This window comes from Mirounga leonina, unplaced genomic scaffold, assembly GCF_011800145.1.
Source record: "Mirounga leonina isolate KUSES-001 unplaced genomic scaffold, KU_Mleo_1.0 Mir_125, whole genome shotgun sequence".
Taxonomy (NCBI): Eukaryota; Metazoa; Chordata; class Mammalia; order Carnivora; family Phocidae; genus Mirounga; species Mirounga leonina.
The window spans coordinates 389487-414808 of NW_023270305.1; the positions used below are offsets into that span (position 1 = coordinate 389487).

At 51.3% G+C, this 25322-nt stretch overlaps 1 protein-coding gene and 1 long non-coding RNA gene across 4 annotated transcripts; one reads left to right on the forward strand and one right to left on the reverse strand.

Moving 5' to 3' along the window:
- Positions 1-2133: 2133 nt before the first annotated feature.
- LOC118007587 lies at positions 2134-3212 on the reverse strand. Its single transcript, XR_004678435.1, has 2 exons — positions 2948-3212; positions 2134-2345 (listed from the first exon to the last, which is right to left on the reverse strand). It is a non-coding gene; the product is annotated as an uncharacterized LOC118007587 (long non-coding RNA).
- Positions 3213-3329: 117 nt separating this feature from the next.
- On the forward strand, positions 3330-21177 carry RRM2 (ribonucleotide reductase regulatory subunit M2). 3 transcript variants are annotated; one of them, XR_004678433.1, is made up of 11 exons: positions 3330-3522; positions 3602-3676; positions 4044-4187; positions 4668-4784; positions 5355-5488; positions 7387-7481; positions 7609-7742; positions 8934-9038; positions 9125-9238; positions 20616-20718; positions 21102-21177. XR_004678433.1 is itself a non-coding variant. In XM_035000572.1 (10 exons), the coding sequence occupies exons 1-10, from the start codon at positions 3415-3417 to the stop codon at positions 9466-9468; spliced, it is 1179 nt and encodes a 392-aa protein (XP_034856463.1). In that variant the 5' UTR covers positions 3331-3414; the 3' UTR covers positions 9469-11243. The 3 variants fall into 3 exon arrangements, 1 of the variants encoding a protein (XP_034856463.1); XR_004678434.1 differs by lacking the exon at positions 21102-21177 and adding an exon at positions 21082-21096; XM_035000572.1 differs by lacking the exons at positions 20616-20718; positions 21102-21177 and adding an exon at positions 9316-11243 and having other exon boundaries at positions 3331-3522.
- The last annotated feature ends 4145 nt before the right edge of the window (positions 21178-25322 follow it).

Here is a 25322-nt window from a genome sequence, read left to right on the forward strand (position 1 = left end):
GTGGGGAGGATGGGGTGACTGGGTGATGGGCATTAAGGAGGGCACTTGATGGAATGAACACTGGGTGTTATATGCAATTGATGAACCATTAAATTCTACCTCTGTAGCTAATAAAAAAATAAATTAAAAAAAAAGTTGGGAGAGAAAAGTTCTAGCTGTGAAGTTTAAGCTGTGCGAACTTGGGCAGTCTCCTTGCCTCCCTGGCCTTACTTCCTTCAGCTGAAGAACAGGGTCAAAAATACCCCACACAGGTGCCTGGGTGGCTCAGTTGGTTGAGCGACTGCCTTCGGCTCGGGTCATGATCCTGGAGTCCCGGGATCGAGTCCCCGCATCGGGCTCCCTGCTTGGCAGGGAGTCTGCTTCTCCCTCTGACCCTCCTCCCTCTCATGCTGTCTCTCATTCTCTCTCTCGCAAATAAATAAAATCTTAAAAAAAAAAAAAAATACCCCACACAGTTGTCCGGATTGAAAGCGCCAAGCACCTGGCCCAGGGGCCCAGGGGCAGTCGTCATTAGCGTTAATAGACAGTCCCCAGCAGGGTGTCTGGTAGAGTGAGCAGTGGCTCTGAGAAAATCACTTGAGCCCCCGGGCCGGTTTCTCTGCCCCGGGGGAGGAGGATGGGGAAGCGGCCCCCTAGAGGCCACCTCACTTTGCCAGCCGGGGCCGGCAGAGGTGCAGCTGCTAGGGGCCGGCGGCCGGCAGAGGTGCAGCTGCCAGGGCCCGGCGGCCACGGAAGGGGGCGGGGCTCGCAGGTGGGCGGGCGGGGAGCCCGAGCCCAAAGGAGTGCGGCCTCTCGGGAGCCGGGGGCGGAGCCTCTCCCTGGCCAACCACTCGTGGAGCAGATGTCAAAACGGGCGCCGAGGGGAAACGAGAAAGAACCGCAGATAACCGGGCCGGGCGGCCTCCTGTCCAGCTGATTTGGGCCGCCGGGTCCGGTCGCGCGCCCTTCTCTCTCCGGCCCCCAGGGCTAGAGAGGAGGCTCTGCGGGCCAGAAGCCCCGCTCGGCGGTCTCCCCTGGGAGTGACCTCTGGGCAGGGCCACGTAGCTTTGTGCGCCCGCTTCCTCCTGTGCAGTGAGCAGTAAAAATCCGTAGGAGGCGAGACGGGACATGCCCAAGTGACTCAGAGTTGGGAGGCAGTGAAGGCGAGAATGGCGACCTTTCTTTCTGCCTCGTGGTACCACTCGTCTTCCCAAGTGCTCTACCACGCACGTGGGTTATGTGGGGAGTCAGGAAAAAGTTAAGCGGAACGCGAAGTCACAAATTCTGGCGAGCTCACAGAGGAGTACTTTACGGTTCCTGTACACACAGGGTGTCACAGAAGCCAAAAAGCACGTGGTGCCCGAGAGCAACCGGAAGGAGCACTTCGGTTATTGATGATGTGAGATAGGAATGTGAATTGGGCCTTAGAGGGTACCAAGGAATCCTTGATACTTTCCTTAGACGTGACAATGGCTTTATCGGCCATAAAATCATCACTAAGTGTCCATTTCCTGGAGCTGGATGCTGAAGGAAGGTGAAACTGACCACGTCTGGGAGCTGCTTTAAAACGAAGGATGTCATGGGCGCCTGGGTGGCTCAGTTGGTTGAGCGACTGCCTTCGGCTCAGGTCATGATCCTGGAGTCCCGGGATTGAGTCCCGCATCGGGCTCCCTGCTCGGCGGGGAGTCTGCTTCTCCCTCTGACCCTCCCCTCTCTTCATGCTCTCTCTATCTCATTCTCTTTCTCAAATAAATAAATAAAATCTTAAAAATAAATAAATAAATAAATAAATAAAATAAAATAAAGTGCTTCCAGCGGCGCCTGGGTGGCTCAGTCGGTTGAGCGACTGCCTTCGGCTCAGGTCATGATCCTGGAGTCCCGGGATCGAGTCCCGCATCGGGCTCCCTGCTCGGTGGGGAGTCTGCTTCTCCCTCTGACCCTTCCCCCCTCTCATGCTCTCTGTCTCTCATTCTCTCTCAAATAAATAAATAAAATCTTAAAAAAAAAAAAAAGATTCATAAAACGAAGGATGCCAGACCGAAGTTTTAGTCGTTGCTTTGTCTAAGAGAAATGATTGTCAGTAATCTTTCTCTGAGGCTTGAGAATACATTAAACACAGTATGTATGTGGTACTAAGAAATGCAAGAAACAGACTCAAGTGAGGAGGGGATCGTCCCTACCTCCGACCTCTTTATTGTATCCAGAAAAGACTGTAAAAAGCCCAGTGTTTCTCTTAGGGGCGGCCCTAAGAGTGTTTGCAGATGTTGGAACTTTCCCAGGTGAATCATTTATTTCTCGGATTCTAACATTTCTTTCTCTTCATTCCTGGCATTTTGCCACTTTCGGGGCAAATGTCTGTGGCAAATCTGAAAAACCAAACACAAAGTAAAACGAAAAGTGCTAATAAAGTCATGTCTCCCTCACGACAATGCAGGTTTTCAATCTCCTCTTCAGGCTACTTGATGCCCAATAAGCAGTACATGGATTCCCAGTTCTTCAATCTTTCTCAGGATTTTTTTGCTCACTTTCTAATTTTAAAAAATGCTGACACTGGGGACAGTGGCCTGACAGCAGACACAAGTTCAGTGGGAAAATGCACCAAAGGCCCCCCCCCCCCCCGGCATTTACTTAACTCAGCTTTACCACGGACTGCGCATTTTACAAGAATTATCGCATTGATCTCGTTTTATTAATAATCCCACAGGGTAGGTCCGGCGACCAGTCCCATTATACCAAGGAGGGCACTGGATCTTTTAGCCTGGTGACACGTCCAAGTGACACAGCAACTGCACTGCGGGACTCAGTAGCCAGTGGCCCTACCCGTTAGGCAGCACGGTGGTCACCGACCCTCCCACAAATGTGCCGGAACTCGAGGACCCCTAACCCCCCACCCAGGTACACGTATCCAAACGGTCGCAACCCCGCGCTTCTCTCGCAGCCAGGGGCGTTCCCCGGCATTTGCACTAACCTCATTTGCAAAACCACTTGCCCCGACCCGCGAAAACGGTCCAGGGGTGGGGGAATTCTCTCCCGCTCCGGGGCGGCCTCCAATCGCGTTGCTCTATTCAATTCCGAGCGGTTCCCGGATAAGCGAGTCCCCCGCGCGCCACGGCCGCCGAGTCGCGCGGGGACCGCAGCCCTTGCCCGGGGGCCCGCGGGGGCCCAGGCCGCGGCGCCCCTAGCCCTGTGCGCGGGCCCGGGGGCTCCGGGGGCGTCCCGGGGGGTCCCGAGGGGCAGCCCGGCGGCGGGCGGGCGGCGCTCCCGCGCGGCTCTCGACTCGCGGACGTCCGGCCGGCGCGTCCAATGGGAGGGCGGTGTGTGGCCACGCCCGCTGTGCGCGCCCCTCCGCGGTGGGCTTTTAAAGGCCGGCGGGGCGGCGCGGGGGCTCCCAGGACCTGCGCGCCGCCTCGCCTGCCGTGAGCCCTCGCCGCCGCCATGCTCTCCGTCCGCGTCCCGCTCGCCACCATCGTGGACCCCCAGCAGCAGCAGCAGCTCCAGCTGTCGCCCCTCAAGGGGCTCAGCCTGGCGGACAAGGAGAACACGGTGAGCACGCGCGGGCCGGCCGGGGCGGCGGGGGGCCTGCGGGGCGGGGGCCTGGCCCTCACCGCGCGTCTCTCCGCAGCCCCCGAGTCTCAGCGGGACCCGCGTGCTGGCCAGCAAGACCGCCAGGAGGATCTTCCAGGAGCCCGCCGAGCCGGTGAGTGGCCGGGGCGGCCGGCGGGGAAGCGGCCCGTGGGGCGGGGCGCTGCCGGTAGGGGGCGCTGGCCGCCCTTGGCGCCAACGCCTCATTGTCTCCTCCAGGGTTTCAAACCCTGGCCACTCCCCGGCCCGCGCTTCTTTCCCGCCAAGGCATTCCGTCCCCGTCCTTCACACTTCCGCAGATTTCCTCCCGTTCCTCTGTCACATCCCGGTTCTGTTCTCTGGAGGGTATACATGTGTGACCGCTGACCCACACGCTGAACCACCCGGGATTGCCGGTCACTGAATGCACTAGGCCCGAAAAAATGGCAACTTCGTGTGGTTCCCTCTATGATTAGCATTTTCATTCCTTTCTCGCCCAACAGAAAACTAAGGTGCTTGGCCCCAGCGTGGAGGACGAGCCACTACTGAGAGAAAACCCTCGTCGCTTTGTCATCTTCCCTATCGAATACCATGATATTTGGCAGATGTATAAGAAAGCTGAGGCTTCCTTTTGGACAGCTGAAGAGGTAATCAGAGTCAGGAGCTGGAGACTTAAAAGGAAGTTTAAGCATTGCCCCCAGCTCTAGAAGAAGCCCCCTGCAGTGGTGGTTGTAACTTGCTTGAAATATACTCTTGTTCCTCTTGGGGGTGGTTGGGGATGGTTGCCCACGGAGGATGTGGAATGGGAGGGATGTTCTTGATCAAGTGGTGTCGGTAGACTTAAAAGAAGGTTTAAGAATTATGTGTATGGGGGCGCCTGGGTGGCTCAGTTGGTTAAGCGACTGCCTTTGGCTCAGGTCATGATCCTGGAGTCCCGGGATCGAGTCCCACATCGGGCTCCCGGCTCGGCGGGGAGCCTGCTTCTCATCTGACCCTCCCCCCTCTCATGCTGTTTCTCTCTCGCTCACTCTCCAATAAATAAATAAATAAAATCTTTAAAAAAAAGAATTATGTGTATGTGTGAGGCCCCGCATGCTTAATGTCCCTTGTGATCGTCTAAACTTCAGGTGGATCTTTCCAAGGACATTCAGCACTGGGAATCCCTGAAGCCTGAGGAGAGATACTTTATATCCCACGTTCTGGCTTTCTTTGCGGCGAGTGATGGCATAGTAAATGAAAACTTGGTGAGTTTCCAAAAAACGTCTGCTTTCGTTCGCTTCAAGATTAAAGAGAAAATCAATTCTCTCTCCTCATCTTTTAGGTTATACTAGTTGTAAGCTAGTAGTTCTGTTACATGATGTTGCCTGTTTTATAATATCCTTTGCAGTTCTTTCTTCCCTACGGTTAATTTTTCCCCCCACTGGCTCTCGAGAGGCTCAAAGACAATGTTAAGCGGTAGTAATCGGTTTACTCCTTGTGGCTATGACATTGCTTTCCTTCTTGTGGTTTTGCTGTTTTAATAACTTGAGTCTATATATGTCTTATAGTGAGTGGATCCTTCGTGCAGTGAATTAGGAAAAAATGAATTGATGAGTGTTCTTAGGATCCCTATAAAATAGACATTATCTATTTCCTGATCTGTAAATTGAGCGCATATGGCATAAAATGCCCGGCTTTACCACAGAATAATGAAGTATTGTTTCTAAAAATAGAAGCAAACCCTATAATGGTACAAAGGGAGTGTGATGTATCCAGGATCCTCTGAGTGGATGCTCCTCAAGCTGAGAGAAAGCTGTGATGTGTTTTACCACTAGGTGGAGCGGTTTAGCCAAGAAGTTCAGATTACAGAAGCCCGCTGTTTCTATGGCTTCCAAATTGCCATGGAAAACATCCATTCTGAGATGTACAGTCTCCTCATTGACACTTATATTAAAGATTCCAAAGAAAGGTGAGTATTTGGGTGGCCTGCCAACATGTTTAGGACTCACTAATTGTTAACGTTATTTCAAGTTTTTGAGTTTACATAGGGTTAGAAGAATGACTTAAGTGACTAAGCAGACAAAGCAGTTTCTACCACCCATGTTCCCATCTGCTCTGAGGAAGAGGCCTACACTCACTTTATTAGCAAGTCACTTAAAAACTCAAAGTTCGGGGCGCCTGGGTGGCTCAGTCGTTAAGCGTCTGCCTTCAGCTCGGGTCATGATCCCAGAGTCCTGGGATCGAGTCCCACATCGGGCTCCCTGCTCAGCGGGAAGCCTGCTTCTCCCTCTCCCAATCCCCCTGCTTGTGTTCCCTCTCTCGCTGTCTCTCTCTCTCTGTTGAAAAATAAATAAAATCTTTAAAAAAAAAAAACAAAAAACAAAAAACAAAAAAAACCCTCAAAGTTCTGAGGTTACTCCATTTTTAGAAGTGGAAGTATACCGTTGGTCGTTCAATCTAATGCCTTTGAAAACAAAACAAAACACATCCGAGGAGGCTGTGTATGATGAACGAAATCCTAGGTCTGACAGTTTGTACTCGTGTGGCCAATCTGTTAACCTACAATGGGAAGCTGGGGCAAAATGGAGGGGATGGAGGGTGCACCCGAGTAGAACGTTACTCTCCTCTTCAAGAGCTCGTAATACAGTACAGAAAATCAGACCTAGAAGTGTGAGTGAGAGGAATTCCATAATAAAGCAGAGGCAGCAGTTTACGGTTAGATGAACTTAGGCACAGGACTGTGTGAAGAGATGGTTTGCATCATGAGATCACAGAGGAGAAATGAAGGTAGCTTCACACCCATTTTACATTTTCAAGATCAGAGAGGAGGAGAACGTTAAAAGTGGCTGTCTAAGTGGTCTAGATACTGAGGTCAGCTTCAGGATGAGAGTCTTGCGTGGAACAGAAGTGGTAGGGCTGGAAGGTAGGCTCCTGTGGGTAACCAGGAAGAATGTGATTTGGGAAAATGAGTGGTGGCTTGGAAGGGCTGGCAGGATTGGGGAGACTCTGGGGGGTAGGACGATTTGAACACATTTGTAGGCAGAAATGAGGAAAGATAAAGATAGGCATGACCCGGATAAATAACCAGAAGGGGCAGGATCAGGAAGGTGTGGTGGTTGAGCTTCAAAAGCTAGGGAGAGGCAGACCCTGGTCTCAGGATGTAGACATGGAAAGAGAATGAAGGGAGCCATATGGTCTGATGACCTTGGCTTCAGAGAACAAGGTCGCCTGATAAGGAACAGGCTGGGGAATCTGTAGACTCCCAAGCAGGGCACAGGGTTACATTGGAGGCGGAAGAGGGTAATAAGGAAGACCCAGGTAAGTGGGGGGCCAGTTGATTTGCTTTCCTGATCTGGGACCATCAGTGTAGCATAGAATTAAAGTAGGAAGCAAGCTCAGATTATTCAGTTTATTGGCTTTAATTACTTTATTATATACATATGGCATTTGGGGCCCATACAGTTGACCTGATGGTATAGTCTGGTGAGGAAGGTGCTGTCTAGGAAGATAATGGTCAGTATAACTGAAGTAGTCTTAGCAGTTAAGATTTTATGGCTTCTCAAGTTCAAAGATAGGGCCTGTGAACTTTGTCATGACCTGGGCTTGATATAATTAAGCTGATAAATGCTCTTGGTGTAACGGACTAAGACTTTTAATGTTAGTAGATCTCGGGGATCCCTATGAACTAAAGAATAGGAACCAAGTGAATGTTGAGATTTTAAAAAGAACGCTGGAGGAAAAGCAAAAACAGTAATGAGAAAACATTTCAGTTTGAGGCTCGATTTGGCCTTGGCCCCAGTGGTGTTCTCCGGATGTTTGTGATAGGAGGTCTTTGCTGTAACTGCTGACGCTCTGGGTGTCTACTAGGGAATTTCTCTTCAACGCCATCGAGACAATGCCTTGCGTAAAGAAGAAGGCAGATTGGGCCTTGCGTTGGATTGGGGACAAAGAGGCTACCTACGGTAAGGACCCCTCTAGCCCCGCGTCCCCCTGAGCTTCATCCTCTGAGTGCCGTCCCTGGTCTGTGGCCCCCCCTTGTGCGTGTGCTCGGTTGCTCGCTAGAACTATGTCGGTGTTAACTCTTCACAGGAGAACGGGTTGTGGCTTTTGCTGCTGTGGAAGGAATCTTCTTTTCTGGCTCTTTTGCGTCAATATTCTGGCTCAAGAAACGCGGCCTGATGCCTGGCCTCACGTTTTCCAATGAACTTATTAGCAGAGATGAGGTGAGTCTAATTCACATAACAGGTTAATGGGCACCCCAAACATCTACAACTCTTGGGTTCACTGATGGGAACTCCAGGTGAAAGATTGCCTGATATCCACATCTAACATGTGAGTTCAGCCATATCCGTACTTGGCAGAAAATGAAATACTTTAATTTACTGGAAGTGCTTGTGTTCTCAATACCTTTATATGTCTGATGCACCCTAGGTGATGGGGTGTTCTATTCTTTTTGCCCAGTATTCTCTATGACCCTACTGTACTTCAGAGTTGGGCGATAAGCATCCTAGTGAAGAATGAGAATCCATTCTGGTCCAGTTTATGTCTTTGGGTGCACTTGGATTAAACTGGAGGGGAAGGTGAAGATGTCCAGATGTTCTAATTTAATTCCAGTTGGCAAGGCCAGGGCCATGAACCCTGCCATAGTTGGAGCCCAGTAGGCAGATCAGTTGGTCTTGCTTTATAATAAGAAGCTCTTCCTTCTGTTACAGGAAGATCAGGGTTACTTGGCACTAAGACTCGTAGACTCCATTCACTGGAAATTGCGTTACTGATTTCCCGAGCATTAGGCTGTAAATCTCACAACTAACTAGCCTGTTCACCGAGTTTTGCCTTCCCTGCTGGGAATAGTGGCAACACAGGAGCTCAGAGATGTAGGAAGAATGCTTTGAGCAGAAGTCCTTCCCCATCCTTGGCTACCACCCGGGGCAGCAGGGACCGGACCTGGCCTGCTGTTGTTCCCCAGAGGAGCAGTGTTGAGGGCCTTGGGTGCTGCTGAACCTGCCGTGACCTTCGCAGAGCAGATGGCAGTTGAAGTCCTCTCCCCCTTGACCGTTGAAGTGCTTAAAGCACTGCCACCCAAGGGGTAGGAGGAGAATGCAGAAAAGGGGAAAGTCATTTCCTGTTTCACCTTACCGATACAAGACTGGTTCTTTTTTTTTTTTTTTTCCTTTTTAAAGGTTTGTTTATTTGTTTGACAGAGAGAGACACAGCGAGAGAGGGAACACAAGCAGGGGGAGTGGGAGAGGGAGAAGCAGGCTTCCCGCGGAGCAGGGAGCCCGACCCGACGCGGGGCTCGATCCCAGGACCCTGGGATCGTGACCTGAGCTGAAGGCAGACGCTTAACGACTGAGCCACCCAGGCGCCCTGATACAAGTCTGGTTTTAATAGTGATCTTAAACGTTTTCTTCTAGGGTTTACACTGTGACTTTGCCTGCCTGATGTTCAAGCACCTGGTCCACAAACCTTCCGAGCAGAGAGTGAGGGAAATAATTATTAATGCCGTTCGGATAGAGCAGGTGGGTGTTGCATCAGGGTCTCTCGTGCCAGCTAGAAGGTGTCTTGATGCTTCCGTTTTATTGAGAAGCTCTGTTTTGGTCTCTAGGAGTTCCTCACGGAGGCCTTGCCTGTGAAGCTCATTGGGATGAATTGCATGTTAATGAAGCAGTATATTGAGTTCGTGGCAGACCGACTTATGCTGGAGCTAGGTTTTGGCAAGGTAAAGTATTGTTTATAGCCTTCTGGTTCTTCTGAAACTGGTGTTCCGTATTTAAATTTTCCTGTGAACCTTTTCAGGTTTTCAGAGTAGAAAATCCATTTGACTTTATGGAGAATATTTCACTGGAAGGGAAGACTAACTTCTTTGAGAAGAGAGTAGGCGAGTATCAGAGGATGGGAGTGATGTCAAGTCCAACAGAGAATTCTTTTACCTTGGATGCTGACTTCTAAGAGAAATGAAGATGTGCTCTTATTTTGCTGATTTTTTTTTTCCCCTTTCTCATCCAAAAAAAAAAAAAAATCAGCTACTTGAAGTGTATCAAACCAGCTACACCATGAATTATCCATAATGTTCATTAATAGTATTGTTAAAACTGTGTAGCTACCTCATAAGCAAGCCTGTTGATTAGTGACGCTAGTTGTCTCACCTAGAAAGAAGCATAGACAAAAGCTCCTCGGATTCTTAGGAAAGACCTTGGCCGTGTTTGGCTTTTGCAGGCAGGCTGGCTGTCCGTGAGTTCACCGTGGCTCTTAGTGGCAGTCAGGGCTCAACATGCGTGGACCCTGGAGTGAGTCAGATCCGGCAGGATTAATCAGTCAGTCACTCAAAGGCCCTTGGGAGGCCTCAGCCTTGGCGCTTCAAAGCAGATTTTAAAGTTTACTTACTGATTTGTATATAAAACTGGCACTTTACATACAAATAAACAGAGTTTGTACTGTTGAAATAAAGGCCTGATTTAACCTAATTTGGTTTCTAGCCCACATGCAAAGCCTTCTATTGACCACTAATGGGAGCTGGTCTGGATTTTACTAGGTGGCTGAAGTCCGTCAAACCTGTGCAGATCGAGCACGTTATTTCTATTCTTTATTTTCTAGAATGGATGTGCTCTTTGATCAACTTCAAAGTTAGCCCTGCACATACCTAGGTATTAGCTAGGTGGTGCCACAAAGAGGACAGGTTGTGGTTTGTATTTTGGAGGCCAGGTGGAGTGTTGTGGAATGAGAGCGAGGGGAAAGGAGCTTCGGACTTAAATCATTGGAGCTTGCAGTGTGATGCAGGCTGTCTGCTGGTCACCTGGGGAGTGAGAGGGGCAGCATCCTCTTATATTCCCCAACTTCAAGCTCTTAACGAAGATCTTTAGATCCTTAGCTATAGGATCTGAGATAATATTGTAAATTGATTTTCCAATCATCTTGCGCAAAATGCCCCACTGAGGATCTTGCTCCAATTAAGTGGCACAACCAGGACTGACGTTGGCTCCCCGAAAAGCTGAGCATGTATTCCGATTTGGTTGAATTTGTAAGTAGGTACTGTTGCTCTATTTCATTTATATTTACTACATGTTTTTTAAATTAGAACTTTTTTTTTTTTTTTTTTTTTTTTTTATTTAAATTTTTTTTTTTTTTTTTTTTTTTTACTGTGTATGTCCTTTTATATCTGTGGTTCATAGTTTGAAATAATTGCCCAGTTAGTGCAGTTCATGATTGAAGCAGATAGAATTCAGTGCAGTTACTTCCAGCATCTGCCTCAATCTGAGCATTTATCTTATTGGATTCCTGACCTTCAGGAGAAAACTCGAGTTGCATGAGCTATATTAACACACGCTCTATTCACATTGTAATTTTAGATTGATAGTATAAGATAATATACTTAATAGGGCTAGTTTGAATCGACCTGCCTTTGTTTCCCCCTGCCTTCTCCTTTTCACGCTCCCCCCCCGCCAAAAAAAAAACCCCAGCCCAGCCATGATGTTAGGTGGAAGGTGGTGGATGATACGCACTGATTCTTTGGCTGCATTTGTTAACCTGTTGTATTGTGTTGGCTGATCACTGGCCTGTTCTATTGTCAGTTTTTTCATTTATTGTATAAATTGTCAAATAGTCAATTTAACAATTTCTGTAACAGGGGCTTTCTATCTTTAAATTATTGTGACCTAAAGTAAATCCAGATTATGTGGTTCTTACACTTGTGCAACACAAAAGTGAATAAACGTTTTTGCCTCGCGTGTCAGGTGCCGGTGGAAGTCGGAAGTCGATTTTAGGATTCGGCCTCCCCGTTAGTGCGTTAACAGAAGGATTCATTTCTGCCAACTCCAGTTCTGTTTCCCGATCTGTCAAAGAGAAGCAGATTTTAGTCAAGCATTTCAAAGTCTAAAAACTGAATGCAGCACAGGGGTTAAATGAACTGTTCTTATGTCCGTTCCTTGATAAATTAATTTGCATTTCAGTTTAGGAAGAAAAAAACGAGAAAGTCTTTTTCATGAAGGCGTATGCGTTCATTTGCTTTTCCTCCATTTGGGGGAGAGGACTTTGCTAATGCCTGAGACGTGATGAACAAGAGTGTGCCCTGTGCTTCTCCTGGAGTTTGTGGGCCAGGGTCAAGGGGGCTTAAGTTCCCAAACCCCCCCTGGGTGAGCTGCTACCCCGCCTCCATTTTCCCAGCTGTTAAACGATGGGGGTGGGGACCAGATGGGGCTAAAGGTCTTCCCCGCTTTGCTCTTCCTCATCAAATTGAGCTGCGTGGACTTCTTTATGGCCTTGGATTGGCCCCTCTGTCTATAAATGGCCTTTCCTGGCCCACCTTCCTAAAGCCTTTTTGAAATCCTGGCCTTGTATATCCTGCCACTTTGGATATGCAGGTGTCTGTGACGACCAGCTGCCGGGCAGGCACTGTTCAGAGGTGCCGGAGGTATGGCTGGGGTCCTAGCCGTCCCTGTGCAGCTTACGTTCTCAAGGAGGGAGCTGATGCGTGAGTGAACCTGTTAGACAGTGAGCCAGAGCAGGCAAGGAGCAGCGGAGAACTTGAGGTGGATGGGAGCACTTAGGAGAGGTGTAGGTGCCGGAGGTGGGGGGTGACCTTGTTTCTCTGTGGAGGAGGGGGGGGGCTAATCCAGATTCCCTCCCTGCTCTTCCTGCAAAGGCTCACAAAGAACGGACGCCCACGTCCGTATCCATCCCCATCTTAGCATGAGGCCCCCAAGGATCAGGCCCTGGTGAATGAGGAAATTAATTGGAGCTGAGTATTTTGGGGTGGGTAATGTCTGGGGAGCAGGTGTGTTCTGCGTCTCAGAGGAACCTAGCAGAGATCTTTGCCTTTATACCCCAAGGGCACGCTGAATGTCATTTGATTTATGTCAGGTTGGGGTAGCCATGCTCTCAGGATCAACTCCGAACAGCCTCCCTGTGGGCCCCCTACAGTCCTGCTTCCCCTGCCATCCACCTGTGCGAGCTGCCCACCCTAGAGCACGCTTCCCGCACTTCACTTACTGGACCTGCGTCAGCCAAGTGTGGTTAAGTCATGCGGTCAGAATTGTCTGCTTGCCTGTGATCCGACTTGGGTGCTGGCTCCTTGCACAGCTGGAACTGGGTGGGTATTAAGGCCGTCGGGCCAGGGAGCTGACTGGCTGTTCGTGTGCCAGTGAGGATGAATAGCTCTGTCACTGTTGGTCTGGAGATCCTGATAGTGGTTTAATCCCGCATAGCAATACGGTTCCCTGGGGAGCGGCTGTAGCTTTGAGGGAACAGGATTGTATGTGTGGCTTGGCGTGTTCTGAGAGAAGGCTGATAGCATACCCCATCATCTCGCCGGCCCCCCCCACTTCTGTAGAGGAGGCTACTCTGGTGTACTCTGGGTACTTGAGAAAGAATGTGGTCCCCTGCCGTTCCTGGGAGCGGATTCGCACATCTGGATGTTTGCTGATGAGAGTAGCTGAACCCACTGCGGATGTAAGGTTCAGGAACCACAGTCCCCTTGGCCTGGCTCTAAGGACTGGAGTGGTTCCAGCAAGAGAGGGGACTGAGGTGACCCGAACAGCCTCCCAGCTTCAAACACCTGCCAGCGATCACGAAAGTTAAGTGGGTATTGATTTCCTAAGAAAGAGGAATTTTCAGATGCTGGGAACAAAGACAGGGACTGGGAAAGCTTGGGCTCATTGTAGCCCTGGGGGTTGGTTATTCATCTCTTGGAGAACTTCCTGTTACGATGATAGATGATATAATGGGATCAGAAGGGAAAAAATGAAAACCCTAAGAACAGCATATTCTAAAGAAGTGGGCAGATTTTTTAAAAACTTCCTACAATTTCTAGGAATATAACAAAACTACTGGAATTAAATATTTTGGAACTTAAGAAAAAGATGCTTAGTAGGAGGAGACACAACTGAGGGTGAATTGGTGATGGGAAGGGACCTGATGGAATTATCCAGAAGTAGATGGGGGAGAGAAGTGGAGGATGAAAGGGGGTGCATGTTATTTTTAAAGGAAGTCTTACCGTGAGGGACTGGATAGCTAATGTTTAAAGAGATAATGACTGATAATGTTCTAGAAGCGACTAAATCAGAAAGTGCAAGGAATCCCAAGTCAGATAAATGAAAATAAATCCATACCTAGGCTCATTTGTAGTGAATCTGCAGAGCATATGGATAAAGGTCATTCAAGTTTACAGGAATGGTAGATCTATAAAGGAGTAATTATTAGGCAGAAATTCTCAACAGCACTACAGTCAAAGCCAAAGGTTATGGAAGCAAATCTTGAGATGCTAAGAAAATAAACTTACTTAGAAGTAAGATTTCCAAGTTCATTCATACCCCCTCTTCAAAAGAAGGACTAAAGAATACACTTTAAGGAGAAAATTGAATCAAAAGGAGGGTAGTGAGCAAAGAAATGGGTTGCCGTGTAGTGAATCTAATCATGGATAAAATCAAGTGGACCCAGAATACTGGACAACATAGCAGGGAGGCAGTGGGGGCAGGTCCTCCTGCCGTAAATAAGAGTGGGCTAGCGGGTTCACCAGATATGTGAAGAGTCTACAGTCCTGCTTACAAGAACACAACAGAGTGTGTCACTTTCAAAGTGGTGGCAGAGAAGGGGTATTGAACAGGTGATCGGTCTAATAGGCAAAAAAGATGAGAAAAAGCAGAGAGTGGTAAATGGAAATCCTGATAAGATCAAGAAGCCCAATAAATGCAGGTAGACTAACCAGTTAAATCACAGAAGCTTAAGATTCGATGAGAAGAACTCTAGCTAGAAGCTATTTCTGAAAGTTAAACACATAATGCAAAAAGGTGGGAAGGATGGGGAAAGCCCTGGGTGGGCGACACTGTGTTAGAAGGAAAAAGGACTTTGAGGCAAAAAGGCTTACTGGAAATGGCAGTTCAGACCTGAGGGATGATCCGGGGAGAAGCAGTTGTAACTTTGTACCTGACCACATGGCTTCTCTGTCTGCAGGGTCTTTGGGCATTGCCTTATCTTACCTCCCAGGGTCTGATGGCGGCTGGACATGGTGGCCAAAGGGGGAATGTCTTGCGGTTCTAATCTAATCCTCTTTAGTCACAGTCTGTTTTTTATCCTTCCTAGTGCTTTGCATTGTCCCTGTGTTTGCTTTTATGCCAAATTCAGAGAGTCCTCTGAGTCTGTATGCAGTTGGTTGGAAGCCCAAACCTGGAGCCCAGCCTTTAACTTCTGTCTCCTTCGAGTTCCTACCAGACATGAGAAGGTGCCTGGTCCTCCTGTGTCCAGGCAGGACCACCGGGGTGGGGTTTTGGGGCCCAGTGTGGGCTGGGCAGGTGTAACCCATGGGCTGTTTACAACATGAGAACGTTGTGAGTGACACCATTTGGCCACACTAAAGGGATGAACGAATGGGATGAACAAGGCAAGGGGTTGGGGCCTGGATGGTGGCAGGTGGCAAGACTTGCTGAGTGGGGATGTCAGGCCAGTTTGGGGCGGCCTGAGCCTTGTGAGGTGTGGCCTGACCTGAGAGTTTATAGGAGTGGGACGAAGGCTGCCTGTGACCCACAGAAGGCCTTTTCTCTCTTTTGTTTTTAAGATTTATTTGAGAAAGAGAATGTGAGTGAGAGAAGGGTCAGAAGGAGAGAATCTTGAAGCAGACTCCCCACTGAGTGCGGAGTCTGAAACAGGGCTGAGTCTCACGACCCTGAGATGATCTGAGCCGAAACCAAGAGTTGGACGCTTAACTGATGAGCCACCCAGGCGCCCCAGAGAAGGCCTTTCATTCTGCACTCTGAATTGGGTGGAGATGGTGGGAGGGGAGCTGTTGTCTCTCCTGGCATTGACTAGTTGCTTCAGGAGTGGGGAAGGCCTTGGAAAGCCTTGTTTTTCCTTCAGAGGCCACCCACCAACTGACCTCTTTTGCCCTCTGTCCAAAGCCCCCTGGCCACAGCCCCTGGGGTTCCAGACGCCACGGGGTGCAGAGGGGATTGGGCTGCTGTGGCTGTCGAAAGGAGCCCACACTCAGGACAGGAGAGCTGATCTGCGGGTCTTCAGAGAAGACGGGGTCTTTGTGACCTTGTTCATTTTCTGAATCCAGCCATGCCTGAATTCCACTCCCCCGACTTTTCACTTAAGTAAGCCAATAAAGTCCTAATAGAATCAGGACGTTTGTGCCACATGCAACCAAGTCAGACCTGAACAGAACCCACAGCCCTGAGTTCATTGGATCCACCACCACTCGGAGGGGTCGGGGGGGGGGGGGATGATTAGCCCCATTTCACAGATGTGTCCAAGAGGCTCCGAGAGGCCATGGGCCTTGCCGAGGGCCACAGGTAGAAACACAGTGGCCAACCAGGACTGGAACTCAGGTGTCCTGGCCCCACAGCCATGTTCTTGTTACTACCCACAGCCCATTATGAGAGAACAGGCACCCTAGACCTCCACTCTGGTCCCGAGGAGACTGCTTCTGCTCAGCAGGGATCGTGTCCTCACTCCCCTTGTCCGGCTCTGCCTCATCACTGTCCCCGAGGCCAGGTGGCCCGTCTGGGCAGGCGTCTCCCCCGTCTTCATGGCCCAGGCTTTGGACCCAGGGAGCCACTCCCAACCTGCTTCTGCCTGTGACTCCCAGATGAGGTCGTGGGTCTGCGGAGGCTGAGGAGGGGTCATGCATCACACAGCTAATTGGACTCTCGGGCTTAGTAACGAGGTGGGGAGCAATGACTGAACTTGAAGATGGAAAACAGGAAGGTTCCAGCTGTGTCCAGAGCTTGGGGACTAGCTGCCTGTGTGTGGTGCACTGTGCCTCCCCTCCACTTGGGGGGGAGCCTCCCCTGCAGGGGCCCAGGACGTGTTTGCTTTGAAAGGTGTGCAAACAAGTGCCTGCCTGGGGCTGGCCTGATCTGAGTTTCTGTTGCTGAGCTGTATTTCCCCACCACGGTGAGCCTGTTTGTTTTTGTTGGTGCAGGGACAGTGGCAAAAAGGCTGACCTTATAAATTGTCACTGTGAGGGGCGCTGGCTGGCTTAGTCGGTAGAGTTTGCCACATGTGATCTTGGGGTTGTGGGTTCAAGCCCCACGTTGGGTGTAGACATTACTTTAAAAAATACAATATTAAAAAATATTGTCATTGTGAGAATCAGGTGACTAATGGCTGGTGTATTTTTTAAAACAGCTTTGTTGAGATATAATTACAGACCATCCAATTCACCCATTCAGAGTGCACATTTCATTGGCTTTTATATATTCACAGAGCTGTGTAACCACCACCACAGTCAACTTTAGAACACTTTTCTACCTTCAAAAAGAGACCCTGCACCCATCAGCAGTCCTCCCTGTTCTCCCTCTCCCTCCCAGCCCCTGGTAACCACTGATCAAAAGTTCTGTCATCATAGGTTTGATTTGGCACATTTTTGAGATGCTCATTAAATAGAAGTTATTAATGGAAGAAGTGCTAGATGTTTATTTCTGAGAGATCATTTAGAAGATCAGAGGCAACAAAGAGGTGATGGGTCTACCTTGCAGGGAGAGATTTATGTTTCAGAAAGCTCTTTTTTCCCTTGCATATTAGAAAAAAAATTCTGCATTAAAGAAAAATTCATGACATTGCCTGGAAGTGGTCTTTGCTAGCTGAATTGGAGAGCCTGTGAACTGGCTGGCTGACCTTCGTTTCTTCATCCCCGGATCATCAAACATTAACTTCGCCTCTCTCCTCCTGTGCCTGGCCCTGTGCTGGGGGTGGGGGTGGGGCGGAGGCAGGGGCTGCAGGGGACACACTGAAGGTCGTGGCTCACAAAACTAGGCCCCGGAGCCACATCTGGTCCACCGCCTGTTTTTGTACGGACTCTGAGCTAAGAATTTTTAAAGATGTATCAACAATATTTCGTGACATGTTTAAATGACATGAACCCACATTTCAGCACTCACGGATGGTCACCCTGGGACACAGGTACACTCGTGTACGTACCGTCCCGGCTGCTTTCACGCTGACATGGCAGAGTAGAAATGTGGCGACTGGCTGTATTTAGGTAGAGCTAAAATATTTTCTATTTGGACCTTTCCAGAAGGCATTTGGTGACTTCTGAGTGAGATGTGACCTTGCTCTTTTTATTTTTTTTTTAAGATTTTAATTTTATTTATTTTTTTGAGAGAGAGAGCATGAGAGCAGTGGGGAGGGGCAGAGGCAGAGGGAGAAGCAGACTCCCCACCGAGCAGGGAGCCCGATGCGGGGTTTTACCCCAGGACCCTGGGATCATGACCTGAGCCGAAGGCAGATGTTTCGCCGACTGAGCCACCCAGACGTTCCGAGACATGACCTTGCTCTTGAGGGTGCACAGTCAAGTCAGGAAAAGGGAAAGTGGTAGATGGTCAATAACGGGCAGGAGCCAGGAAGCATGGGCAGGAGAACAAATTCCTAAATTTTTAGGAATTTTGGGAGCATATTAGCTTGCTAGGACTGCTGTAAGGAACTACCACAGACTGGGTGGCTTGAACAACAAATTTATTTCCTTATGGTTCTGGAGGCTGGAAATCTGAGATCAAGTTGTGGTCTCCCAAGGCCTCTCTGCGTGGCTTGCAGACCGGCCATCTCCTCTTGTGTCCTCACACCGTCGCCCCTCCTTTCTGTCCTAATCTCCTCTTACAAGGATACGGGTCAGATTGTATCAGGGCCCACCCTTATGATCACTTTAGTTTAATTACCTCCTTAAACACCTTATCTCCAAAACCAGTCACATTCTGAGGTATTGGGGGTTGGGACTTCAGCGTATGAATTTTAGGGGGACACAATTCAGCTCATAACACTGAGCTGGTTATTAAATACAGCCATTATTAAAAAGCAAATTATGGGGGGCGCCTGGGTGGCTCAGATGGTTAAGCGTCTGCCTTCGGCTCAGGTCATGATCCTGGAGTCCCGGGATCGAGTCCCACATCGGGCTCCCTGCTCGGCGGGGAGTCTGCTTCTCCTCCCTCTGATCCTCCTCCCTCTCCTGCTCTCTGTCTCTCATTCTCTCTCTCTCAAATAAATAAATAAAATCTTAAAAAAAAAAGCAAATTATGTAAGCCTAAAATTAAATACATTATATTAAAGAGAAATATGGGAAGTACTCAAACCCTATCTCACCACACATTCCTATCATCTGTGCTGCTGAGGCTGTTTATGCCTGTCATGTCTGTACGGTAGAAATAACTATATGACATATGGTAGAAATAACTATAGAACGGTGTATTGCTGAGCATTTGGTGGTTCGGAATCAGCTTTGGTGGGAGTATTTACACCATGGGAATTAGTAAGTGCTACAATTCAGCGTCCCTTTCTGGAGAGCTGGTTGTTAAACATTTACAAACACACCACTGCTACAGGGCACCGAGGGCTCAGACGGTCAGCCTGGGCCCGGTGGGGTGCAGAGGAGGATGCCAGGCCCTGGGGAGGCAGGGAAGGTTTCACAGACCAGGGGATGCCAAGTGGCACCTTGGAGCGTGAGTCAGATGTGCGGGAATAGGGGTGACCTGGGTTTGCAAAGCCCTGAGGCAAGAGAGGACACCCCGTATCTGGGGATGGAGGTCGATGGTGTAGGAGTCATCTGGTGGGAATCGAAGAGAATTGTAAGGGGTGGTTGGGCAGGACCCGGGGTGCCATGCTGTCTAAGAGCCTCTACTTGACCTGGCAGCCGTAGGGAGCCATGGAAGGGCCAGGAACTGGGTGTGGGGGCAGGGACAGGTGGTGAGTGGACCACTGGCTGTCAGTGGGTTTTTATTTGTGCCTCTGTGTGGAGCATGCATGCGAGGTACTGTGACTTGCTCTCAACGGGCCCTTTGCAGGTGGGAGGTTCTCCACCAATGCTCGCCAAATGGCTGCATCATCCCATTCATTTTGAAATCTTTAAAAGGGGACTCAGCCTTCCATCTCCAGTTAGAGTTAGAGCTGGAAATAATCTGAATGCCGAGCAAAAGGGGAATGGGTGTGCGAGTTATGTCCTATCTCTAAAGGGCGTGCTAGCCCGTCATTATAAACGGTAAATAAATGAAGGTCATGCAGCCACGTGGAGAGCAGCTCACAGAATACCGGAAAATGAAAATAGCAGAACATAAATTCTGTGTGTACCGTGGTTACAATGACATAAAAATATGTGTACATATGGGTAAAAACAGGAGGTATCGCAAATGGAGAAATGAAAACAGTTGTCTTGGGGAGGTGGGAGTGCGTTTTTCTTTCTGTTCTGTTTTTCTGTTTTAATTTTCCTGTAATAAATATTGAAGAGCGGTTGTGGCAACTCAGGCAGCCGCTCCCCGGGCAGATGGCAGGTGCCCCCCGCCCCCAGTGTCTGGAGGGCTGGGCCAGCCCTGCAGCTGTCCCCAGAAGTGCCCTGCAGCGTGCAGGCTGAGTCACGCAGATGTCACGGCCCCTCGCAGGGCTGTGCTGGTGATTCACGTGTGCGCCCACTTCTGTGCAATCACCTCTGGATGGTGCTCGGGAGGCTGAGGATCTCACTGGAAACCGGGAGCCAGTTGCTTCCGTCCAAAATGGCCGGCCAGGGGGCCAGATCTGAAGCCCCTCTCAGTTCAGAAAACCCTGGGCTCTGGAGCCCAGCGGACCCAGCTAAGTCCCGCTCCGCTGCTTGTGAGACATTCTCCTGGGCCCAGGGGTTAAGTGCGCAGGTGGCAAAGCCAGGACCTCAGGTGTGAGGCTGTGCTGGGATGACGTCCCTTCTATTCATGTGGCCTCCCTGGGGAGACTGTCAACCCCCGGGGGCAGGATCCATCTTCTTTTGCATTCCTGGTTATGCCCCAGAGGCCTCAGCTCTCAGAGTATAGATGGTTCCTGCTTGTGTCTGAATGAAGGGGGCCTGGTGTCTGAGGCCTGGTCTTGGAGTCAAGAGAGCATGCGATTAAGGGTCCGGTGTCCCAAGATCACACAGAGGAGGGTGTGAGTAGGTCTAGGGAGGGAGGGGGTAGAGAGCAGGGGAAGGACCCCTTCCTGTTCTTGTTGGGAAAGGAAGAAGGAGGGGTTGGGGGGGTAGTGCTGTTCCAGGGCCAGAAACAGGAGTGCACACAAGACAGAAAACAGTTGGGAGGAGGGGTGAGGCGTGGGTTGAGAGGCCGTTAATTTGTACGTGTTTACTGAGCGCCCTGCTATGTGTCTGCTCTGCTCAGGGGCCAGGAAGACAACGAAGCACAAAGCAGATGAAGCCCAGGCCCTCGTAGAGATTGTGCACTGACGGGGGACGTGGGAAACCAGCCAACTAACTGATGTGTGGTAAGTCAGGGGAAGGAAATGGAAGTAGGGAGGAGGCGGCGGGCAAAGGGCTCATGCTTTTTCATGTGGGTAGTCGAGGAAGAGCTCTGAGGAACTAGAGGAGGAAGTGGCGGACAAACCACATGGTTAGCAGAGGAAAGCTTGTTTTAGGCATTGGCATTGCAAGTGCAAAGGCCCTGCGGCAGGGGCATTTTTGTTTTTGTGTGGTGAGAGCAGAGTGAGGGATGGGGTTGGGGTTGGATCAGTGGGGGGGGGGGGGGGTGCACAGTGGGTCTTGTGGGGCCTTGTAGGCCCAGGTTGGGATTTCATTCTGAGTGGAATGAGAAGCATGGGAAGTTTGGGATTAGCCTTACCTTTTCAAAGGTGCACTCTTGTTTCTGTAGGTCCGGTATCAGTTGGCATGTACCAGTGGAAGCCGGAGCCTTGCTCGGAGGCTGCCACAGCTGTCCAGGTGAGAGGTGGTGGAGACTTGCAGGGGTAGTGAGGGGCAGGAGTGGAGGTGGCAAGCAGGCCAGGTTCTGCCTGGGTTGGAAAGACAGCTGGTGGGATCGAATCAGGGGTTGCCTGTGTGTGAGAGAGGAGTCAGAGGCTTCCAGGACTCCAAGGGTCCTGGAAGGATGAGCTCAGTTTGAGCCTGAGCGGTTTTATTTGGGGGAAAGGACGAGGGAGAAGGGTGGGTAGGGTCGACATTTGCAACCAGTCAGCCAGCCCTGCCAGCATACCAGGCAGGGGTGGGGGGCGCAGGGGTGCGGCCCCTTGGAGGGTTTCCCAGACACCACATCTGGGCTTCTCTATCCTTCCTGTGTTGCATCCTTGGGAGGTGACACCCTTTCCCCATCCTGTTCCGTCTCTGCAGCTACTACCACCTACCCAGGTCCCTTCACGCCTTAGTTCCTGCCGTGTGACTTCCTCCCCATCTCACCACTACCCTGCGTCCCTGAGAGCCTGAGACCTTTGCTTTCTTTCCCCCAGCATTTATGTAGTGCTCGCCTTTTCATATACTGACTCATTCACCCCTTACAATATCCCTTCATAGTTGAGGGACCAAAGGCACAGAGGGGTTGAGCGCTTGCCCAAGGTCACACAGCCAGTTAAGGGGAGGAACTGGTACTTGAGCCTAGGCAGCGGGGCAGGCTGGTTCCAGAGTGGCTCTGAACCTTTATGTCCGTTGTGCCCCCTGTGTCTGTGACTCCCCTTCAGTTCTCACTGGGGTCCCTGGCTCCAGGATCCCATACCTACCCCTCCGGGCGTCTCCTTCCCAGTCTTCGCCCTCTGCCATGCCCCGCTCCCCACTCCTCTTGCTCCTGCAGGGTTTTCCCCTGGGGCCTTTTCACACTGGTCTGTGGAATTGCCCCTCTCCCCAGTGTAGTTTTTGAGTTGCAGACCGAACATTCAACTAGACATGTCCACTTGGGCGCCCCACCGACACTGCCCCAAACTGCACCCCATATGCTGGTCATCTGTTGGGCGAATGGCACCCGGGCCTCTAGGAGCTAGGTCGGAGAGCCAGGTGTGGGCTGCTATTCCACGTGTGGTCAGGAGGGGGAGCCTCGCACCCCTCCTTCGCCCTCACCGCCCCCCAGTGCCACCTGCTGATCCACTCCCAGATGGCGCCCCGGTGCAGCCCCATCCCCCTGCAGATCCCTATGGCCACACTCAGGGGCAGGCTGCCCGCACCCACTCTTCTTCCTCTAGTCCCTTATCCACACAGCGTCTAGAATGATCTTTCAGAAAGCAAATCAGGAGGAGCCACTGTGTTGCTAGAGCCCTCAGGGCGCCCCCCCACTCCTCAAGGTGAAGCCCTCATCTGCCCCAGCCCAGGCACCCTGCTGGCTTCACCTTGACCGCACGCGCGGACCCTCCCTGAGCCTCAGGGCTGCGGACACCCTGTTCCTGCGGCTCCCTACCGTGCCTGGACCTTGCTGCCCGTCCATCTGCCGAACTTCGGGTCCCAACCTGGAGACCACTTTACCTGACCCCCCCCACCGCCGCCCAGCGGGCTGGGTTAGGGGTGCTCTCTGTGCTCCCCTGGCCCGCAGGAGTACCTGCTCTGAGTCTGCCGTGCAGAATGGGACCAGTCTGCCACTTTGCTGACCTTCCCCCCCACCCCCTGGGTTGTGAGCCCCCTGAGGCTGGGGACGGGGTCTGCTGTCCCCACAGGATGTTCAGCTAGCCCCCGACACGGGCACAGCACTCTGGATTCTCTTCATAAATGTTTATTGAATGAATGAGTGGATGCGGGAGCAAGTGAGTGACCGCCCCAGGGGAAGTTGCCGTCTGTAGCAGGAGGGTCATGACAGTGGGGATTAAAAGAGAGAATGCTTGGGGCGCCTGGGGGGCTCAGTCGGTTAAGCGTCTGCCTTCGGCTCAGGTCATGATCCAAGGGTCCTGGGATCGAGCCCCGCATCAGGCTCTCTGCTCTGGAGGGAGCCTGCTTCTCCCTCTGCCCTTGCACCCCCTCCTGCTTGTGCTCCCTCCCTCCCTCTCTCTCTCTCTTGAAAATAAATAAAATCTTAAAAAAAAAAAAGAGGTGATGCTTTGGAGCCTCTGGCCCCTGAGGGGGTGGTTGGTACATGGGGCGCACTTCCCAGCTTCTCCTCCTCTCCCCTGGCCGCCTGGCTAACCCGGGAGTGGGTGCAGATGTTAACTGAGCATCCTGTCTGCTCCTTCACAGAGCCTTCTGGAGACTGCCCCATAACCCTGAGCTGCAGGCCTTCCGGGCCCAGGACCCTAACCAAAGGCGGAATCCTCAGGGCATCCTGGCTCTTCCTTCCGCCCGTGTCCCTGGCTCTGGGCCGGGCTGTGCTCCCTTCCGAGGACTCAGAGAAGCCAGGCATCTCCTTGGGTGCTCCCAAGGTCCGAGACGAGGTCTTGTGTCTACTTGCTAATGCACAGTTTATTCCTCTTCCAATTTTCTCTGGGACCTGTGCTTGTCCACATGTTTCCGTGGTGTGGTGGGAAGTGAGTCTTATGGGGCTAATGGTTGCGTGCCATTTGGCTTCTCTGTGCTTCTGGAGATTCGGGGGGCTTAGAGCTGGGGCTTAGAGCTGGGGCTCCAGCTGCACACGGCTGCCTGCCTTCTTGCGGCATTTAGCTTTTGAGCCCGGCGCCTTCCTTGGCCCCAAACATGTGAGTGACCTCATGACTCTGGCCCTTCAGTGATCCCCGACAAACTCTTCCAGCACGTAGGTGGAATTCCTATTTTTAATAGCCAAGTTGTTGAGAAGTTGTAGGGCTTCTACTTCCTTTTGAACAGAAGGCTTCCAGAAATATTTATACCTTAGCTTCTCCAAAATCTAGGAAGTCATCCTGGCCCAGAGGAGGTCAGCAGGTGGCGTTTGGCGTGGGATCACCTAGGAGACGGCCCCAGTGACATCACGCTCGGCTCACTCGGTCAGGCTGTCCAGTCCTCTCTGTCAGCTGAGCGCCGAGGGGGCGCGCCTGGCCCTGCTCTCTCCTGGGTGTGTGTGTGGGGGTGAGGGTGGACAGGAACCAGGTCTTGGGGGCTTTCAGTGTCATGCTGAGGGATCTGAACTCTGTCCCTGAGGCCGCAGTGAGTTTTAGCGGAGGAGTAAGCAGATCAGATGTGCATTTCCAAGAGGCTGGAGGGAGTGGATTAGAGCTGCGTTCTGTCAAGTCTTTCATTTTGCAGAGGCCCGTGTACAACCTCCCAGGATGCCAGGACACAGTCACTCCAGCCATGTGCAATGCATTCCAGCGTTTTCTATTCTACTCTGTTTCATTTGTTTTTCTAAAAATACTGTTTGCAACCGTCTGCATTGATTTCCTGTCTCCCTGAACGTTTTTGATCTGCAGTTTGAACAGCGCCGGGTTGGAGGGAGGAAGCCCGGGCAGAGGCTGCTGTCTCTGCCCAGCTGGGAAACTGTGGGGGTGGCAGTGCCGGGCCTGGGGCAGACAGGGAGGCTTCCATTGGGGCGGGCCTCGGGCCCCGGGGCTGTGCGCAGCGCCTTGAATCTGTGGGCTCAGCGTACCCCCTGCAGGAGCCGTGGAGCAGCCCCTGAAGCAACCAGAGGGGCCCGTGATGGTGTTGTGTTGGGGAATCCAGAAGCTGTGCTTTCATAACTCAGACATGCTGCGTGGTGTCTGAAAGTCATTTCATTAAATGTCGCATGGAATCAAAATAGAAATTACATCTTTGGGACAAAGCCCATTGAGCCAGGAGCCAGGCATTCTGAATTGGACCCAGAATAGTCTCACGGAAGCTGGGACCGTGGATCCAAGGCAACCCTTGTCGACACGGCCAGCCTCCCCCGCCCCCCCCCCCCCCCCCCCCGGCTCACACTTGAATCCCCAGATGCGGCATGTGGTCCTGGAGCCCAGTCGACTCGCAAGAATCAGTGCGGCTGGGGTGGGGGGGTAGGCAGTGATGACAGCCCCCCTTCATCACATTCCTAGGTGGCCATGCCGAGCTGAATCGTCATGTATATTATCCCTGATCCCCACCTACTTCTGGGAGGTACACTTATTATATTTGAGGAGGCTCAGGGAGGTCAAGGTAGGGGTCTGAGGTCGCATAGCTGGCAAGAAGCTGGGTTTGAACTCCAGACCAGCTCCCACAGTCACTTCCTCTCCTGCATCTCCCC